The sequence below is a fragment of the Podarcis gaigeae genome (genome assembly GCF_964106915.1).
Source record: "Podarcis gaigeae genome assembly, chromosome: 3".
NCBI classification, from domain to species: Eukaryota; Metazoa; Chordata; class Lepidosauria; order Squamata; family Lacertidae; genus Podarcis; species Podarcis gaigeae.
Window position 1 is genome coordinate 1,964,573 of NC_139680.1, and position 16,301 is coordinate 1,980,873.

The 16,301-nt window shown below is 42.8% G+C and overlaps 1 protein-coding gene across 8 annotated transcripts in view; it reads right to left on the reverse strand.

The window, feature by feature from the left end:
- Window positions 1-1,315: 1,315 nt before the first annotated feature.
- Window positions 1,316-16,301, reverse strand: part of RUNX2 (RUNX family transcription factor 2) — a gene marked incomplete at its 5' end in the record, with an annotated part of 222,332 nt that continues 207,346 nt past the window's right edge. For all 8 annotated transcript variants that reach the window (XM_083730377.1, XM_083730379.1, XM_083730374.1 and 5 more), the window contains one exon: window positions 1,316-2,235. In XM_083730377.1, the coding sequence (XP_083586503.1) occupies window positions 1,529-2,235 (707 nt within the window). In that variant the 3' untranslated portion in view covers window positions 1,316-1,528. The remainder of the gene's footprint in view (window positions 2,236-16,301) is intronic.

The following is a 16,301-nucleotide window of genomic DNA, read 5'->3' on the forward strand; positions in this document are numbered from 1 at the left end:
TACCTTGGTGAACTTAGACATGGTGCTGCCTCTCTTTTAGCCTCATGCCACTGTAACTTTTAGCAAATATGTAACCCCATGGAAAAAGCACTCCAGTTTATTTTGGGTGCCCACCAAGCCATTTGGACAAACCGAGCAGTGTTATAATTAGGATTAGAAGATACTGTAAAGATACTTTCAACGTGACTACATAATGTTGTCCATAAATTTCAGCCAGTATCTACAGACATCTAAGCACACTTTTTGTTGGGTTTATTTCATGATAGGGTGCACCCATTCAGCGTAGCCAATCCCAGTAGCTTTGGGTCTGGGTTTTCAGCCTTTTCTGGTTCTTTGTGCATGACTGAGGGGGCTGCTGTCAACAGGGTCAGGGGATCTTTTACACCCCTCGGCTAACTCCACAAAGACCATTAGAAGGACTCTGCCTGTATTTCTGTGTGAGCCCTGAAGAGTGTGGTCAAGAGTTGTAATATGGATATTAATGGCACTACACAAGTTACGGATAAATAATAAAAAATGAAATCCTTGAAGTGCAAGACCTTCACACCTCCATTCCCTGTGAGCAGTGGGGCAGGCAGCAGGCCCCTTCGCAACCGGCCGTGGGGTCTGGGGAAGCCCTGCTCTCTTCTTTAATGGGGTTGTTTCACAACAGACCGCTACACCTTTGCAACATCTGTGCTACTGACTCACAAACTTGGGAATTGTTGAAATATATACAACCAAAAATTAATCTGTTTGAGTCGTGCAACTCAAAGTGGGTCTCCTGGACTCAAAGTTTTTAAGCAGTTTGAGGTAAAGTTGGTTCTGAGGTCCCTCCAGGATGAGCAACCCTGAAGCTTAAGCTTCATTTGTTTAATAGTAGAGCCACCCTTGACTGTGATTTATTTATTTATTATGCATTTTCCAATTTCCCTGTTTACACAACATATTTCACCATCCAACATAATTTCTATACCGACTTCCCAACCTAACCTTCCATGGCATTCTTGGTAGTCCCAGCTAAGCTGCATATCAGTTTATAAATCCACCCTGCTGTTCTCCTTGTTGTCCCACCTTGTAGCACCCTTGACTGTGATTGCAGAGAAAACTTTCTATATGCACGAGTCTCCTTCACTGGATTGGAATTTACATCATCACCTTTTCTTGTGGACAAGTAACAACCCACCCCCACCCCCGCAAAAAAACAAAAAAAAAAACCACTCCTAGAGGAGTCCAATTAAGCCAGTGGGGCATGTTCAATCTGAACAAACTCTTCATAGTGAATGCTTTGGGTTTTTGCTTTTGTAAAGATGGAAAGAAAGAGAAATACTACAAGTTACAGATACAGACTTTATAGATGTTGATACAGTTTTCACATCTGCATTCCAACAGAAGTAAGAAAAGAAGTTGAGGAAGCAAGGACATCAGCATGACCATGACATTTCTAAGGGCATCTCTTTCAAACGCTCCCACACATATATTATTTGCTTTCCCAATAAAAGTATGTGGCAGACTCTGTCCAAGGAAAAGGCCTGGAAGTGTTCCTCTCTTACAAACCTGGCGTATTGGTAGACTCCTGCTGGGATGCTAAGGCTGAGGTTAGCTGGCTAAGAGCCCTTGCAATGACAGAAAGGTGGTTGTTCATGGTCTTCAGCTCTGCCAGGATGTCCCCTAGAGTTGCAGGTGCCTGTTCAGAAGGTGGGTGAATGGCCGGGAATGACGGTGGCGGTGAGAAAACGGATTCAGGAGGCTGCTGCTTGATGAACCCTGCCTGGACACTTCCTCCTTCGCTAAGGGCAGGCAGATAGGTGCTTCCACTCCTCTTCACATGCTCCGTCCCTGTGGGTGGCTGCTCTTCCTCCTTCCCCCGCTTTGTGCTGGTCATCACTGAAGCGAGGTATGGAAGCCAGTCAATAAGGTGAGGAGCAGGGCTGGGTGAAACGGCTACCCCCGCAGGGGAACAAAGGCTCGGTTGCAGAGCTGAAGCAGAGGCAGCTGGTGGGGCAGTGTAAGAAAGCCCAGGATTCGCGGAGGAGGTGGAAGCAGAGGTTGGGTTCAGCGTGGCAGAAGCTGTTGTTCGCAGTGGCATTTCAGGATTCAGGGCCATGGTGCAGGTGGACAGTGGTGGTGAGAACATGGAGGCCTCGCAGCCATAGGGAGGGGATGGTGAGGGAGGAGCTGTGAGAGTTGCAGGATCTTCAGAAGATGATGGTGAGGCAGTGGCAGAGGGGGTGTCAGGGGTGCAAGGTTCTGAGTCTGTAAGAGAAACAACAATAACCATGCAAGAAAAACAATAATGACTGTGCAGTATAAACAGAGGTGGGGAGGGATGCCATTGGCTGGATGGAAATAGAAAATCTGAGGTGTATGTTCCTAATATCCTAGCCTATCTCTTTCTAGTTCCATTCCCCTTCCCTTAAATGTCCTCCCCTTGCTAAATTCCTTGTTGCTAAAAAGGACTGCAGCAGCTTATCAGAACTAGGAAAAGATGTACAAGTCTATATATGGTCTGTTTCAGTTTTGCATGTTTCCATTCTATCCTATTTCTGCATTAATATAAGAGTTATTAAAATAAATTATGTATTTTATCTCAGTGTCTGCAATTTAAAACACATTTTATTTCTAAAATACTAATTTTATGTTGTTGTTGTTTTTACGTTTTAGAGTCAATAACCAAATTCTAAAATGTGTACAAAATTGAAAGGTTAATTATGTGCTGATCCATAGTAAGGTGTGACTTAAAAATTGTACCTATCCCTAGGACAAAATTCAGCAGGTGTGAGGCTCTCCCTCACCTCTGCCCTCATTAAATGCTGATTAGAAAGTTGAACATCACACCTCTATGAAGAGAGCAACAAAAAGTAGAGGGTGCCACTGTGAGGGGACGTGGTGTGACCATAATGAAGAAATCCTGCACTTTTGAATTTGCCAGTACTCTACTGTGTAAAGCGGATACTGCATAAGGAAAGCACATAGCCCCAAGGAATCCTTACCTCACATTTTCAAATATAACCCCACTTGTTTCTAGCTATGCAAAACCCTGCTTGCTTAGGATTCAGCTTCACTGACTTTTCCTTGTTTTGTGCCCCATCTATGGTTTGGAACCTGGTGGTTGAAATATAGAAATTTTACTATTTCTCTTCCTTTGCATATTCTTTTTCAAGGTCTGGCATTGCTGTGAACACCATTAGTCCATCGCACAAGGAAGGAGGTAAGCTGGACTTGCTTGAGCCAGGCCAGGCCATCAGCTTCCATTTGACCAGTCCAACCATTCTGGGCACAGGGAATATGCAGAAGTGTCCAGTCCAAATTGGCAAAAGGTGGATAAAGGGTAGAAATCAAAAGAAAAAAGAGAGCAAGGGGCAGAATTGAGAAGAAGGGGAAGGATGAGCCGCTTAAAAATAATAACTGATTTAACGAAGCTGTAATTTGAAGAATGATAGGAACAGCGACAACAAGCCTCTTATCCTGAAAGGGTTAATTTGTTGTGTGCTGTTCTCAGCTTCTCCTGATAGGTTGAAAAGCTGGTCCTTTGCACTCCAGACCAGCACAGAGGAAGGAATCCCAGTTCCAACAAAGGCATAGTGAACCACACACTATTGGATTTCATTCATCCATCACTAAAAGCAGCCTTCTGCCTGAATTTTAACTCTTGATCTGTTGGGAGTTAATGTTTTGGTCTGCCTGCTTTCATTGCATCATTAATTTTATCTAGCCTGAAGTCAAATCACCTACAGCTGTAGTCTGTGCATATCCACGAATGAGCTCTGGCAGAAAGAGGCCCTTGCATAAAATGTTGGGAGTTGGGACGTACTGTGGACTTGCCATCTTGACAGTAGCAATGCACAAATTCAGAAATAGAGGTTTTTTCGTTATTGTTGCTCATTGCTATTACAATGCAATAATTTTGGAACACACACACAAAAATACGTACATTAATTTGCATATCTTACTGTATGGTTAGGAAGAATCATCAAACAAATGCAGTGTTACCTTTTTGTACCTGTGAGCATTAAACTGAGTAACTGTGCTCAGTCTACAAAGCTTACTACACACAAAGTAGGAGATGCTCACAAACAGGTGTTTTATGCTTCTTCTTCTTAAGTTCAAAGCTCAATGTCACTGTTTATAAAAACTGTCATGACAGCTACTAGGAAACTGTGTTGGCCCGAGAGAAATAAGCAAAGAGTATCATCTATTTTCAGCAACCCTTCCGCTGATAGCAGGTTAAAGTCTGCCCCCTTTCTATCTGCTGAAGACCCCTCTGCAACTGTAGGTCCACTGTGAACTGCAAAGGGGGTAGTAGAGGCCCAGGTAGTAGAGGGTCCCCAAGTCATGCCCAGTCAAGGGGACAGGTTCTGCAGACATAGTAGACGGTGACTGCTGCAGAGAAGCCATATAGGAAGTTATGTTCTTTTTCTATGCTACTAGCAGCAAAGTCCAGTAGAAACCCATCACGGTGACACTGTTACCCTTTCGGGTGAGAGACATCGCCCTGCAGCTAGGGGCTCTTCAGCTTATCCTGCCACTTTCCCCTGGAGAAACCTGTTGTTTACTACTGAACCAGAACAAATGTCAGTAGACCTTTTGGACCTGTGCTTTCTAGGTGGCAGTTGTAGATGAGCCCTGAGTCTTGATGAAGCATTATTCCTAGTGAGCCCTTGTGAAAGGACTGCTATCAGTTGTTAAACTATTTTTTATTTTTTATTTTTAAAGGTTTCTCCAAAAGCCACTGTGGCTGCTCCACTTGTCCAGGTAAGTCCCCCCACCCACCAAAAAAACTCCTCAACATTCCCCCCATCCCTGCCCCCCCCCCAACTATGGTGGACAAGTGATCCTGATTCAGCCAAAGCTAGTGCACCAGATGAAGCTGGCAAAAGTAATTTCTAATCATAAAGGTCACTTGGGTCTCTGATGACAAAGATGCATCTAGGAGTCCCCCCAGGTTATGCACGTCCTCCCTTAGTGGAACTGCAACCCCATCCAGAACAGGCAATTGACCTCTCTTCTGGATATGGCAATCCTGTACACATAGAATGTCTATCTTCCCAGGGTTCAAATTTGGTTTACTGGCCCTCATCCAGTCCACCACAGCATTAAGGCACTGGTCCAGGGCTTGCACAGCCTCTCCCAATTCCATCGTTCTGGAAATACTGAGCTACGTGTCATTAGCATACTGATGGCAGCATGCTGCAAAACTTCTAATGACTGCTCCCAGTAGCTCCATACAGATATTAAGTACCACCACTGTGATGAAATGGTTAGAGGGTTGGACTGTGACCTGGGTTCAAGGTTCAAGTCCTTACCCTGCAGAGCCCCATAGCACAGGTGATGGGGGTCGAAGAGAACTCCCCCAGTGACCATGCAGATAGGAAAGGAGTCCTTGTAGTGCAGTGTTTCTGATACCCATCCAATTCAGTCCAGAAGGAGACCATGGCCAATAGTATCAAAAGTAGAGGCCAAGTAAGAGAAGCAGGGTTGCACATCCCTTGTCTCTCTCCTGATACAAGTCATCCATCAGGGTGACTAAGGCAAATTCAGGCTTGAAACTGGGCCTAAACCCATACTGAATCAGTCGTTCCCAATTGGTGGGTCTGCATAACCTAACCAGGGTGTCCGTGGCACCAGGCACATAACAAAAACTACCGTAGATATCAACATTTTCATAAGTGGGGGTCTATGACTTGGTTTTGAAACATCAGTGTCATCCAGGAACAGTAGCATTTGATGTGCTGCCACCCTGTCTACAGCCTTACCCCCCCCCCCCAAAAGGGTATTGGCAAATAGCCATTGTTATTGGGTCCGGGGGGGGGTTTTAAAGAGTAGCTTCACCACCTCCTCGTGAAGGCCAGTTGGCACCACCCCATCATGCAGTGATGGGCATAAAACACCCTGGGCCCACCCCAGCTGGGGAAGGCTGGGGGAGAGAAACCAACCTATGTAGCCAGGAAGGGAAAGGGATGAGATTCTTCCATATGCAAAAAAAAAATGAATCAAAAACCATCCAGCACCCAGGAGAGTGTTTTCTTGGTCTGCTGGCACAAATTCCCCCCTCCTCACCATTCTGCCAATAGTTATGGCAAACTCCAGTCAGTGCCACCATTTCAGATTCCAGACTGCAAATCTGCAAAGATTTAAAGAACCAGTCGATGGGAGGACTTATGAATCTACCTGTCACTCAGTACGTTTGGCCTGCAAGTGCTTCTACCCCCTGCATTGATACTGAAAGCAAAATAAAAGCTTGTGAACCCCATGCTGCCCTTCTAGGGGTCAAACTGTCTCCCAAATTGTGCAAGGATTAAGTGTTATCCACAAGAATGCTGCTTGCTGTTGAACATCTATTCTGTCCATATGATTGATTTCCTTCACCACTGTCTAGTCTGGCTGAAGGTGATTCCTTCTAAATGAAGATGCCCAAGTCCACTAAAAACACAATCTTTTTCAGATTACCTTGAGCAAGGTGACCGGCTGTTGTTTTATGGAAAGTGTATTGCAGATCAAGACTACATACCACCTAACAATCCTGTCTGAATTATACCCTTAGGCATATATGAGGCCACCACAGAGAATTTCTGCATGATCTTAGGAAATATTTCTAGGAGGAGAGAGTAAAAATCAAGTTGCTTAAAATAGGAATCAGAATATGAGCTCAGGTATCCTATGGAGTGAGAAGGAAAAAGACAACTCCATTTTAGTGACCACCATTATTGAAGCAGCAGTCAAACCCCTGATTCAAATCTGAAAGAAAAAGCAATGACTCAACATGGAAATGTTTTCTGCTAATTAATTCTATGAAAGACATTTTATAAAGTGATGGATAAGAGAGATCCATAGAACTGAGGTCAAGGTGGGCAAATTTTATTTTATTTTTATTTAAAATAAGAATGTATAGAACATGTTTTTGAGTCCCACTTAAAATGATTTAAAAAAAAACCAAAAAAACCCCAGAAGGGCCTAAAGTATGTTATGTGGAACATGAGGTGAGACTAGGATTGCTCATGTCCGTCTAGGTTTGAGTTTGCTTTTAGGTTTGCTGCAAACAAATTACTTGCCTCTGCCACTTGAACTCTTAGTCACATATCAGCCAACCAACCGGCTATTCACATTTCATTACAATGTTGTGCCCAAACAAATAAGACATGAGATCAAATTTTTAAAATGACAAGCCCAGATATGTGCCCAGAGTTTGCACACAACATTCAGGCTGGTTTCTGGTTTGGATGCATCTCTAAAAGAACTTCATATTTATTAAAGAAAGGCAAACACCTTGCGAGGGCTGGCTCTAATAGACGTTTCTCCATTTTCATTGCTTTACCACATTGCCTGAAGAGTAGCAGGGAAGAGTCATTTTGGCAGTTGGAGAGGGAGGGGGAGGCCTCAGGGTCACCTCTCTTGAAAAAGGATGGCTGCCTGATTAAATCTATGAAACGAAACAGCTGTAATAAGGTAGCATTCTGCCTGGGATCCAGGAGCTTGGCCAGCTGGGCACTCTTTCAAACTACCAAGGTTGGGAAACCACCAGGAATGTGAGGAGAGACAGTCTGACGATGGGGAAGAACTGAGGTGCAACTTTCTATTTCCATAAATGAGTCAACAGATGGATGAGGTCAGCATTGGGTTTTAGAGAAGGAAACGTTGCCTACTAAGGCAAGAAATAATGGATATTGCCCTGTATCTGATTATATATATATATATATCTGATTATATATATATATATATATATATATATATATATATATATATACACACACACACACACACACACACACACACAGTCGTACCATGGCTTTTGAACAGATTGCATTCTGGGCGTCAAAGGAACTATTCAAAAACCAAAGCACAGCTTCTGATTGGCTGCAAGAGCTTGGAAATTGTGGGGACCCTTTGCCAAGTCCCAGGTGGAATATATAAAATAAAATTTAAAAATTGTCCAGTAGCACCTTAGAGACCAACTAAGTTTTTTTTGTTTTTGTTTTTTTTATATATTTTTCGACTGCATCAGACCAACACGGCTACCTACCTGAATCTAGATCCCAGGTGGAAGTTCCACTTCTCCGTGGGGGCTGCCTGGCTTTGAGCCCACGACACTCCCTGCACATGCCCAATGGGTTGGCAAAAAGGCTGTAGCAATTGTCAAAGGATGCTGTAATCTTATTTGCAATAATGCAATGAACTAACAGCGCAGCCTGAATGGACTTGGGAAAATGATATCATGCTAACTAACATTTGAGGCACACAGTAAATTGTTGATATTTACGGTGGAGTTTTCTCATATCACTTAAAAGAAACTGTTTTGTGGGGGGAAACTGATAAAATAGATTGATATCTATCCACAAATCTGTCAGGTACTCTCCTAGATTATTCTATCAAAAAAACGTTTCCTAACAAGCCCTTTGTGGAGATTTTTTTTTTAAAGCTATTGACCAATGGAACTATTTTTAGAAGAAATAAAGTCTTCCAAGTTTTTAAAAAACAAAGTTTTGCTGGAAATTTACTGATCCATCCTCCTAATTATGTTGGCTCCAAAGGAGGCCAGAGGGTATTCTGTTGCTATTAAAATAAACAAAAACCTCAAAGGAAAAACCCACAATAAATTTATTTTTAAAAATATAGCATAAAGCGGCAACACAAGACAACATAATCTAGGATTTTTTGAGATGAAAGTAGGATCCTCACATTGTGGGAGATACTGTGACCTTCCCAATGAGCCTTCTTTTTTGTTACATTTGCCTATTTGTGCTTTAAAAATTCATGCAAGCAAAGTGGTCAAAAAATAGCTGATGTTCCAAGCCTTTAAAATGGAAGCAGTGGGAAACATGAAACCCATATCAAGCAAATTTATTTGGTGTTCTCTAGAGCTCATGTGACATCTCTTCTGATTTTTCTGATGTTCTGATACATTTTCTGGCTGCACTTAAAAATGTAGAGAGTGAAAAAAGCTCCACAGAGCACTAGATGTCCCACAAGTAGCATCCACCAATCTTGTAACATCCCAACTGTTATGTACTGAGCTAGGATCCTAGAACAATAGGCACGTAGGATCCTAGAGTGCAACAACCAGATTGGCCTAAGGAAGCTAACCAGCCTATTAGGTCTGGAGGATCCTGGAATGCAACAACTGATTGGCCTGCAGGAGCAGCCCAGTCAGGTCCCAGAAGGGAAGCAGAGTCAAGCCAATCACACAGGACCCAATTCAATGTTTACAAGCTGCAATAAAGAGCATGAAATCACTACGCAACTCCGAGTATATTTCACTAACACAAGTGAGCAGCGTCACAGGCCCTTCTGCGATGACATTCATATTTCCACAGTAAAAAAGGAAGGAGACACAGAGAAGGAGCCAACATCTTGGACCCTCAGGAAACTCTGCCTAAGAGTAGATTATTAACTAGCTCATGGAAGTGGAGCTGTTGTCGAATTACGCTGCCACCCTAGGAGAGGAATACAGATTTCATTTACTATAGCCTGCTTACTTTGTGCCGTCCCGCAGAAGTGCAGACACCTGCCCCTGGGGCTGATGTTTCCAAACACATCAGTTCATGTGACATCTCTTCTGATTTTTCTGATGTTCTGATACATCAGGCCACTCAACAGGCCACTCAACAGCCACCATAAACCAATGCCTTTCACCACTGTTGACCTGAGGTACATTCAGACTGTTGACATGGAGTCTGTAAGATCCTTTGATTTTTTTAAAATGTTATCCTATGTGCCATTTAAATGAAAAACTAAATATGGTAGTTGCAAGGGGGAGATACATAAAACATGCCTTGCTTGTATTGCTCTTCCATGCTTATCCCAGGCGGGCAAAAACATTTGACCTGGGCTGTTCCAGCCACAATGACAACCACATGCCTTAGAGGTGGCTGCAGTTAGGTGGATACACATCAATCGGACTGATCCATGTTTGCAAAGTGCTTTTATATCCTGAGATGAAAAGGCCATGTGTAAAAGCCATCCCTTATTAAGGCTACTACTGCCCACAGGTTCAGAAAGGGGGATTCCTTTTCTACTGAAAGACCACATAAAGAATTCTCTATTTCTCTTTTTCATCTAATATCAAGGAAGTTGTTAGGATTCTGAACTGGTGCCTGAAGGGCTGGGTGGACACAAGCAAACTGAAGCTCAAGCCAAACAAGGCAGATGTGCTCCAGGCCAGGAGGGAGATGACTTCTTTCATTGGGTAAAAACTCTGAAAAGTGACAGCAGGCTCGTTTCTCACAAAGCAAATGGGGAGAAAAGCTCCTGCCCATTCTGTCTCATATCTCAGGTTATGTTCACAAGAACTGAAAAGTGTTAAGTCAACACTCCTTGCTTGACTGAGGAAGTTTGAGCTCCTGAACAGAAGGAATCTCACACAACAGGCACTGCAAAATGTTCTTTCAGTCCCAACTACTATTAGGGGAGGATGTAGCAGACCAGCAATCTCAGATTACTACACCTGTGGAAAATAGAATTTGATTCTATCCTGCACAACACATTAGATATTCCAGAAATTGCTAACACTGAAGTGTCCACTCACCACACATTCCCGTTAGAAATATTACCACTAGCTTTTACTTCAAGTGCAAAGCATGTCGTTTCACATGTAAGAGAAACTCAGCTGCAGCTAACTAGCAAACCAACAAAACAATCCTCCACTAAATGTCGAAACCAATAGCTTCAGCTCCATCAGTCCTGTGGCCCACAGGCAGACGTCCCCCTGAGGAGGAGATGCAGAAAAGAGTCATACATAGGGATGTCACTCGCATTACTTAGAGCACTGTTGGAAGAGCATTCATTTCTCATGATAGACCGTGAAGAACCTGACTAAAACAGAAATGGCTGCTCTGGTTCATCTACTGTATATTTAAATGCTTTGGCATTTATCCTTTATATTTCCAAATAGCTTGTAAGACTTTTTTGTAGATCATAATGATTTTAAAGAAATTTCAAGTGAATGGAGATCATGCTGCCTTTGAAAATAAAAAATAAACTGACCTTTTTTTTTAATGCACATGTGACCAGAATACTTAACTGACAATAATAATCATTCACAGGTACCAATATTATTTCAAAACAGATGATACAGAGAGGCAGACTAAACTTCTATGCACCTAACAGAGGAAATCAAAACTATGATAATGAAAGGCAAATAGGCCTAGAGCAAAAATGCCTCTGTAAGATAAGCAAAAATATATTTCTATCATCTATACTTCATTTGTTTTTCTTGAAGACATTTAATTTATTTTTAAGCTAATAGATTAAACATTCTTCTCACAGTTCCTACAACTTTCTTAAATATGTGAGGAATACCCACCAGGCTAGGACCACCAGCAAATTTTTATGATTTCTTTACACTACAAATATTTGGCAGAACTCAAATTACCCAATAAAATAAACCCGTGGATTCATCTGCAGTTTTAGCTCCCAAGTATTTTTGGGCTTCTTCCCAAAATAACTGATGCCCATCATAGTCCAATATCAAAAGAAAATACATATCAATTTTCATTTCATGGCCACCATCTGTTATTTAAAAACAAGAGTACACACCATAGCTGTCAAGGTGAATTGAAAGCATCTTATACTGAGTCAAGAATCCAGTTCAGTCAACTTTGACGGGCAGCATCTCTCCATGGTCTGAGCCAGACGTCTCTCCTAATGCTGCAGCCTGAGTCTCTTTTCACCAGAGATGACAAGCCCGTAACAGGAGCCCGTCACAATGCAAAACATGAGCTATTGCCCCTATGAAGGAGTGAACCCATGTAGTCACCCAACAGTCTTTGGTTCCCACAATCCCTCAAACTAGCGAAGTACAAAATTTTGCAAAGTTAGTATTTTGCAGCAACAGGTAATAGAACAGGCTGCTTCATCAAATCACTGCTTCTTTTGGGCTGATAACCCAAAAAGTCATTGGACTCACATTAGGAAAATGTTGATTCAGGAGAGTAGCACAATAATGCCAAACAACTTAATTAAAGTTACTGTCTAGCCTTTTGGGCAAGATATATTGAGTGGAATCTGATATTTTTCAAAGCCCTGTGCTCTTGTATTTTAACTGCAATCGGTATGCTGAGTGCAACACTGATTGCCATTAATTCCCTAAAATGTGTCTCTAAACTGTCCAGTCTGGGATGAAACATTGGCATCACAGAATGCATCTGCGGCCTGGTTCAGCTCTCACTGGAACCAAAGAATTTCCCCCCACTGATTTCAATGAGCTGCTTTTGAATTAAAGTCTTTGCACTTCAGCTCCACAGTTGTACAGGATTTTCCAGCATAGAAAGCCACAAAAAGGTCAACAGTAAAAATGCTTCTCCTCCTCTGGTGACTTTATTTCTAAAACTAGCTGGAACCTGTGGGGAAGGGCTCACTTCATACCACCTTCAACAATCAGAACTGGCTTTTCTTTCTGTCATTGCCCAGTCAAATCAGATTAGAAAGTTCACCATGAATAGAACTTGACTGAGATCAAGCCAGAAATTCCAGGATTCACAAAAGCCTTTCCATCCCAAAACCTTGTAATTTTTTTTAAAAAAGTTTTACATACAGGAGGCCTTACAAATCTCATAAACCACTCATTGGCCATGTCCACTTTGTGTAGTTGCTAACAGACAGGAATGTGGCATTTGTTTCCAATTTCAGACTTACAACTTCAAGGCTGCCTTGTTTAATTCTGTGTCATATTATACCCAGGAAGGCTGAGGCTGGATCTACATTGATCTTCTAAACGTTATTGAAGGTCCTATAAGTTTCAATGGCAGTTTCTCATTGTCGGTGGCTCGCAGCGCCTTCTGGTGTCACATCTTAATACCACATTTTAACGTTATAAATGACAAGTATAGATCCATCCCATGATTGTCTTACACCATATTTAGGCAAGACTGAAGACCCTGATGAAGAAAAGAAGAAGAGTTTGGATTTGATATCCCGCTTTATCACTACCCTAAGGAGTCTCAAAGCGGCTAACAATCGCCTTTCCCCTCCTCCCCCACAACAAACACTCTGTGAGGTGAGTGAGGCTGAGAGACTTCAGAGAAATGTGACTAATGGAAACATTGGATAAGCCAAAGAGCTGTAGCTAATCTGACCATTTTGAACCTATGCAATAAACAGTAGCAACCCCTGCTGCTGCCTGCTATTGGCATTGGGTGTATGTGACAACAATATTACCTATTTCAGCATCTGTCAAGATGTGGTGGTAGAGGCAACAGGTGTCTCAGCACCATGCAAAAGCACCTGGTGTTGACAGGCAAGGCAGGTTTTCTCCACCCCTTGGAGTTGCCCTTAAGCGGCAATCGGCAATTCCTGCCAATGAACTGCTTCACCCCCACCGTGGAATAACTGGCCTAATCTGCATATCGTTTTGCATGACAACAGTTCATGTCAACTTAGTGATGGTGGAATTGTGGTCTTTATGGCGTGGTGTTCATCATCAGGCATACAGGACGTTTTTAAAATATACAAAGTGTGGGAAAGCTCAAAACTCCCCCACCTGAAATGCCCTTTGAATTCTGCTTGGCCTGGGTTTAGATGTGGAGAAATTAAAATGCAGATTTATATGCTGCTCATGTTGCCCTGATTCATCATACTCTTTAAAACAAAACCTGTAGCTATGTAACCCGTGTACGGCTTCATTAGATCTGCTTCTTGGAAGAGATTCAAGGCTTTCAAGCTTGTATGCAGACTGGGGAGGGAATGCAGAGTGTTTGAAGCTGTTTTGATAAAGAGCTACAGGAGGAATAAAGGGCAGCGCAGACCCAGCCCTGGAGGAGGAGCTATTATCCTCAACTCCGCTATTATTAGGATGGGGCCTCTCAAATCCATACTCTCAAATGGAGCATACTTGGCATAGGTTTGTGAGTCAGGGGCTCCCGTTCCCATCAGGCTCACCTGCTGAGACTATTCTGCTTTCCTAGCAATCCTGCCTTGGGGGGGGGGGGGAGAATAGCAGCTCAAGGCTTTGGCGCAGGGAAGTCTGTTCCTCTTTGGGACATTCCCTGTTGGAGCTTCAGAAGCCTTCATTGAAGGAAGTTTGAAACCTTGAGCCTACAAAGGGCTTGCTACTTTTTGCAAACTACAGCTTAGGTGCCCAGAGCCCCAGTTGTCAGATAGGAGGTTTTGCTACTTTATGTAATTGGCAATGTAACAGCTGATTAAGGATCATATCAGGCATAAGACGGTAGTTGCCAAGACTGCTTTAAATACATACATACATACATACATACATACATACATACATACTCAATTCCCCCAGTTCATCACCCACAACTGGCAATTGACACAAGAAGTTCAGATCAGGACGCTGGCGGAAACCTAGTGCAGGGCAAAGTCCAGGAATCTGGGGCATGCTGCTGTTTAAGTTATTTAGAAAGTGGTGTTTCAGTGAGTTATGCAATGCCAAGTATAATGGATTAAATTCTAAAACTCAGCTTGGCAGGAAGATATTACCCACTTTATAAGGTTCCTGAACTGTTTGTGGATATTAAATAAGTCCTTTGTTACTTCTACTAAACATGTGAAACAGAAGAAGAAGAAGAAGAAGAAGAGTTTGGATTTGATATCCCGCCTTTCACTCCCTTTAAGGAGTCTCAAAGCGGCTAACATTCTCCTTTCCCTTCCTCCCCCACAACAAACACTCTGTGAGGTGAGTGGGGCTGAGAGACTTCAAAGAAGTGTGACTGGCCCAAGGTCACCCAGCAGCTGCATGTGGAGGAGCGGAGACGCGAACCCGGTTCCCCAGATTAGGAGACTGCCGCTCTTAACCACTACACCACACTGGCTCCAAACAGCTGAGAGCTGATCCATGTAACATGGGTATAGAAGTAAAGCATTACAACAAGATAAAAATAATGGAATGAAACTCAACGGCATGATGACCACAGCATTCACTATGCAAAGCCAGTAATCATTTGTCTGCAGTCTCTTGTCAAGATGTCTTGCAGGATTGCAGCTTCCAGCACATGGGTGCTGCTGAGTGTTGCATAAAGTACAGCAATTTAACTGAACCAGCATCCCTGCTCACAAAGCTCCCCAGAGAGAGGGGATAACTGATGTGTCCCACTTGCTTCTCAGACGGGGTAGCAGGAAGCTAAATGCGTATCTTTGTTTTGTCTTTTTGAGTGAAGGGTGAAACAAAGTAATCTGGGAGGCAGTGCAGTTCTAAAAAGTTGTTTTCAATGGTTCAGAGAGTGAGGGCTATATGTTTAAAAATAAGCATAGGCAGAAGTTGTCACCATGTTTTTCCTGCAGTGAGTTGTTAACAAAAATTTGGAGATTTTTGCTTGGAATTTTGAAGAAAGAATTGGAGGATCACCAGAGGAATTTAGAGGGGAGATTTCAGATAGTAAAGCTCCATGTGCCACCACATTTCACTTAAAGAAAAATAGCACTGTAAATCTGGAGACTCCAACATATCTAAGGAACTTTAGGGAAGAGATTGGTGGTTGTTAAGACTCCTCAGCTTAGAATGTTAGGAGAGAAACCTTCCTAAACCTTTGGGTTGCCATGATAGAAACGTGGGTCTGTCTATCCCTACCCCAGGTGGGTTAGAGAAGTAGAGCTGGATGAGAAGCATAACCACCAGGTTTAATTTAATTTTGATTTTTTTTTTAGTGGTATCAACTGCTAATAAAGGAGATAATCAGCTTTTTCCTGAATTGGCTTAAGATGGCACAACAGTCGCTATAAAGACAATTCTTTATACGTTTCTGAGCACAATTCAAAGTGTTGGTGCTGACCTTTAAAGCCCTAAACGGCCTCGGTCCAGTATATCTGAAGGAGCGTCTCCTCCCCCACCGTTCTGCCCGGACACTGAGGTCCAGCTCCAAGGGCCTTCTGGCGGTTCCCTCACTGCGAGAAGCCAAGTTACAGGGAACCAGGCAGAATGCCTTCTCGGTAGTGGCGCCCTCCCTGCGGAACGCCCTCCCACCAGATATCAAAGCGATAAAAATCTACCTGACATTCAGAAGACATCTGAAGGCAGCCCTGTTCAGGGAAGTTTTTAATATGTGACATTTTAGTGTATCTTTCATCTTTGTTGGAAGCCGCCCAGAGTGGCTGGGGAAACCCAACCAAATGGGCGGGGTACAAATAATAAATTATTATTATTATTATTATTATTATTATTATTATTATTATTAAATTCTGCCAGTGAACACTTTTGCAATATGTGCCATTAAATCTGAGCTCTGGGCACAAATAGAATGACAGCAGTCTCATCTACTCTCAACAAGGAAGCATTTAAACTTGTAACTGGAGAGTGTGCACAGCCATTATGGACAAGCAAGACTGTTTACATGCTGCAGAGCGCAGAAGGAAAGAAAGCCAACTGCTGTGTAGGT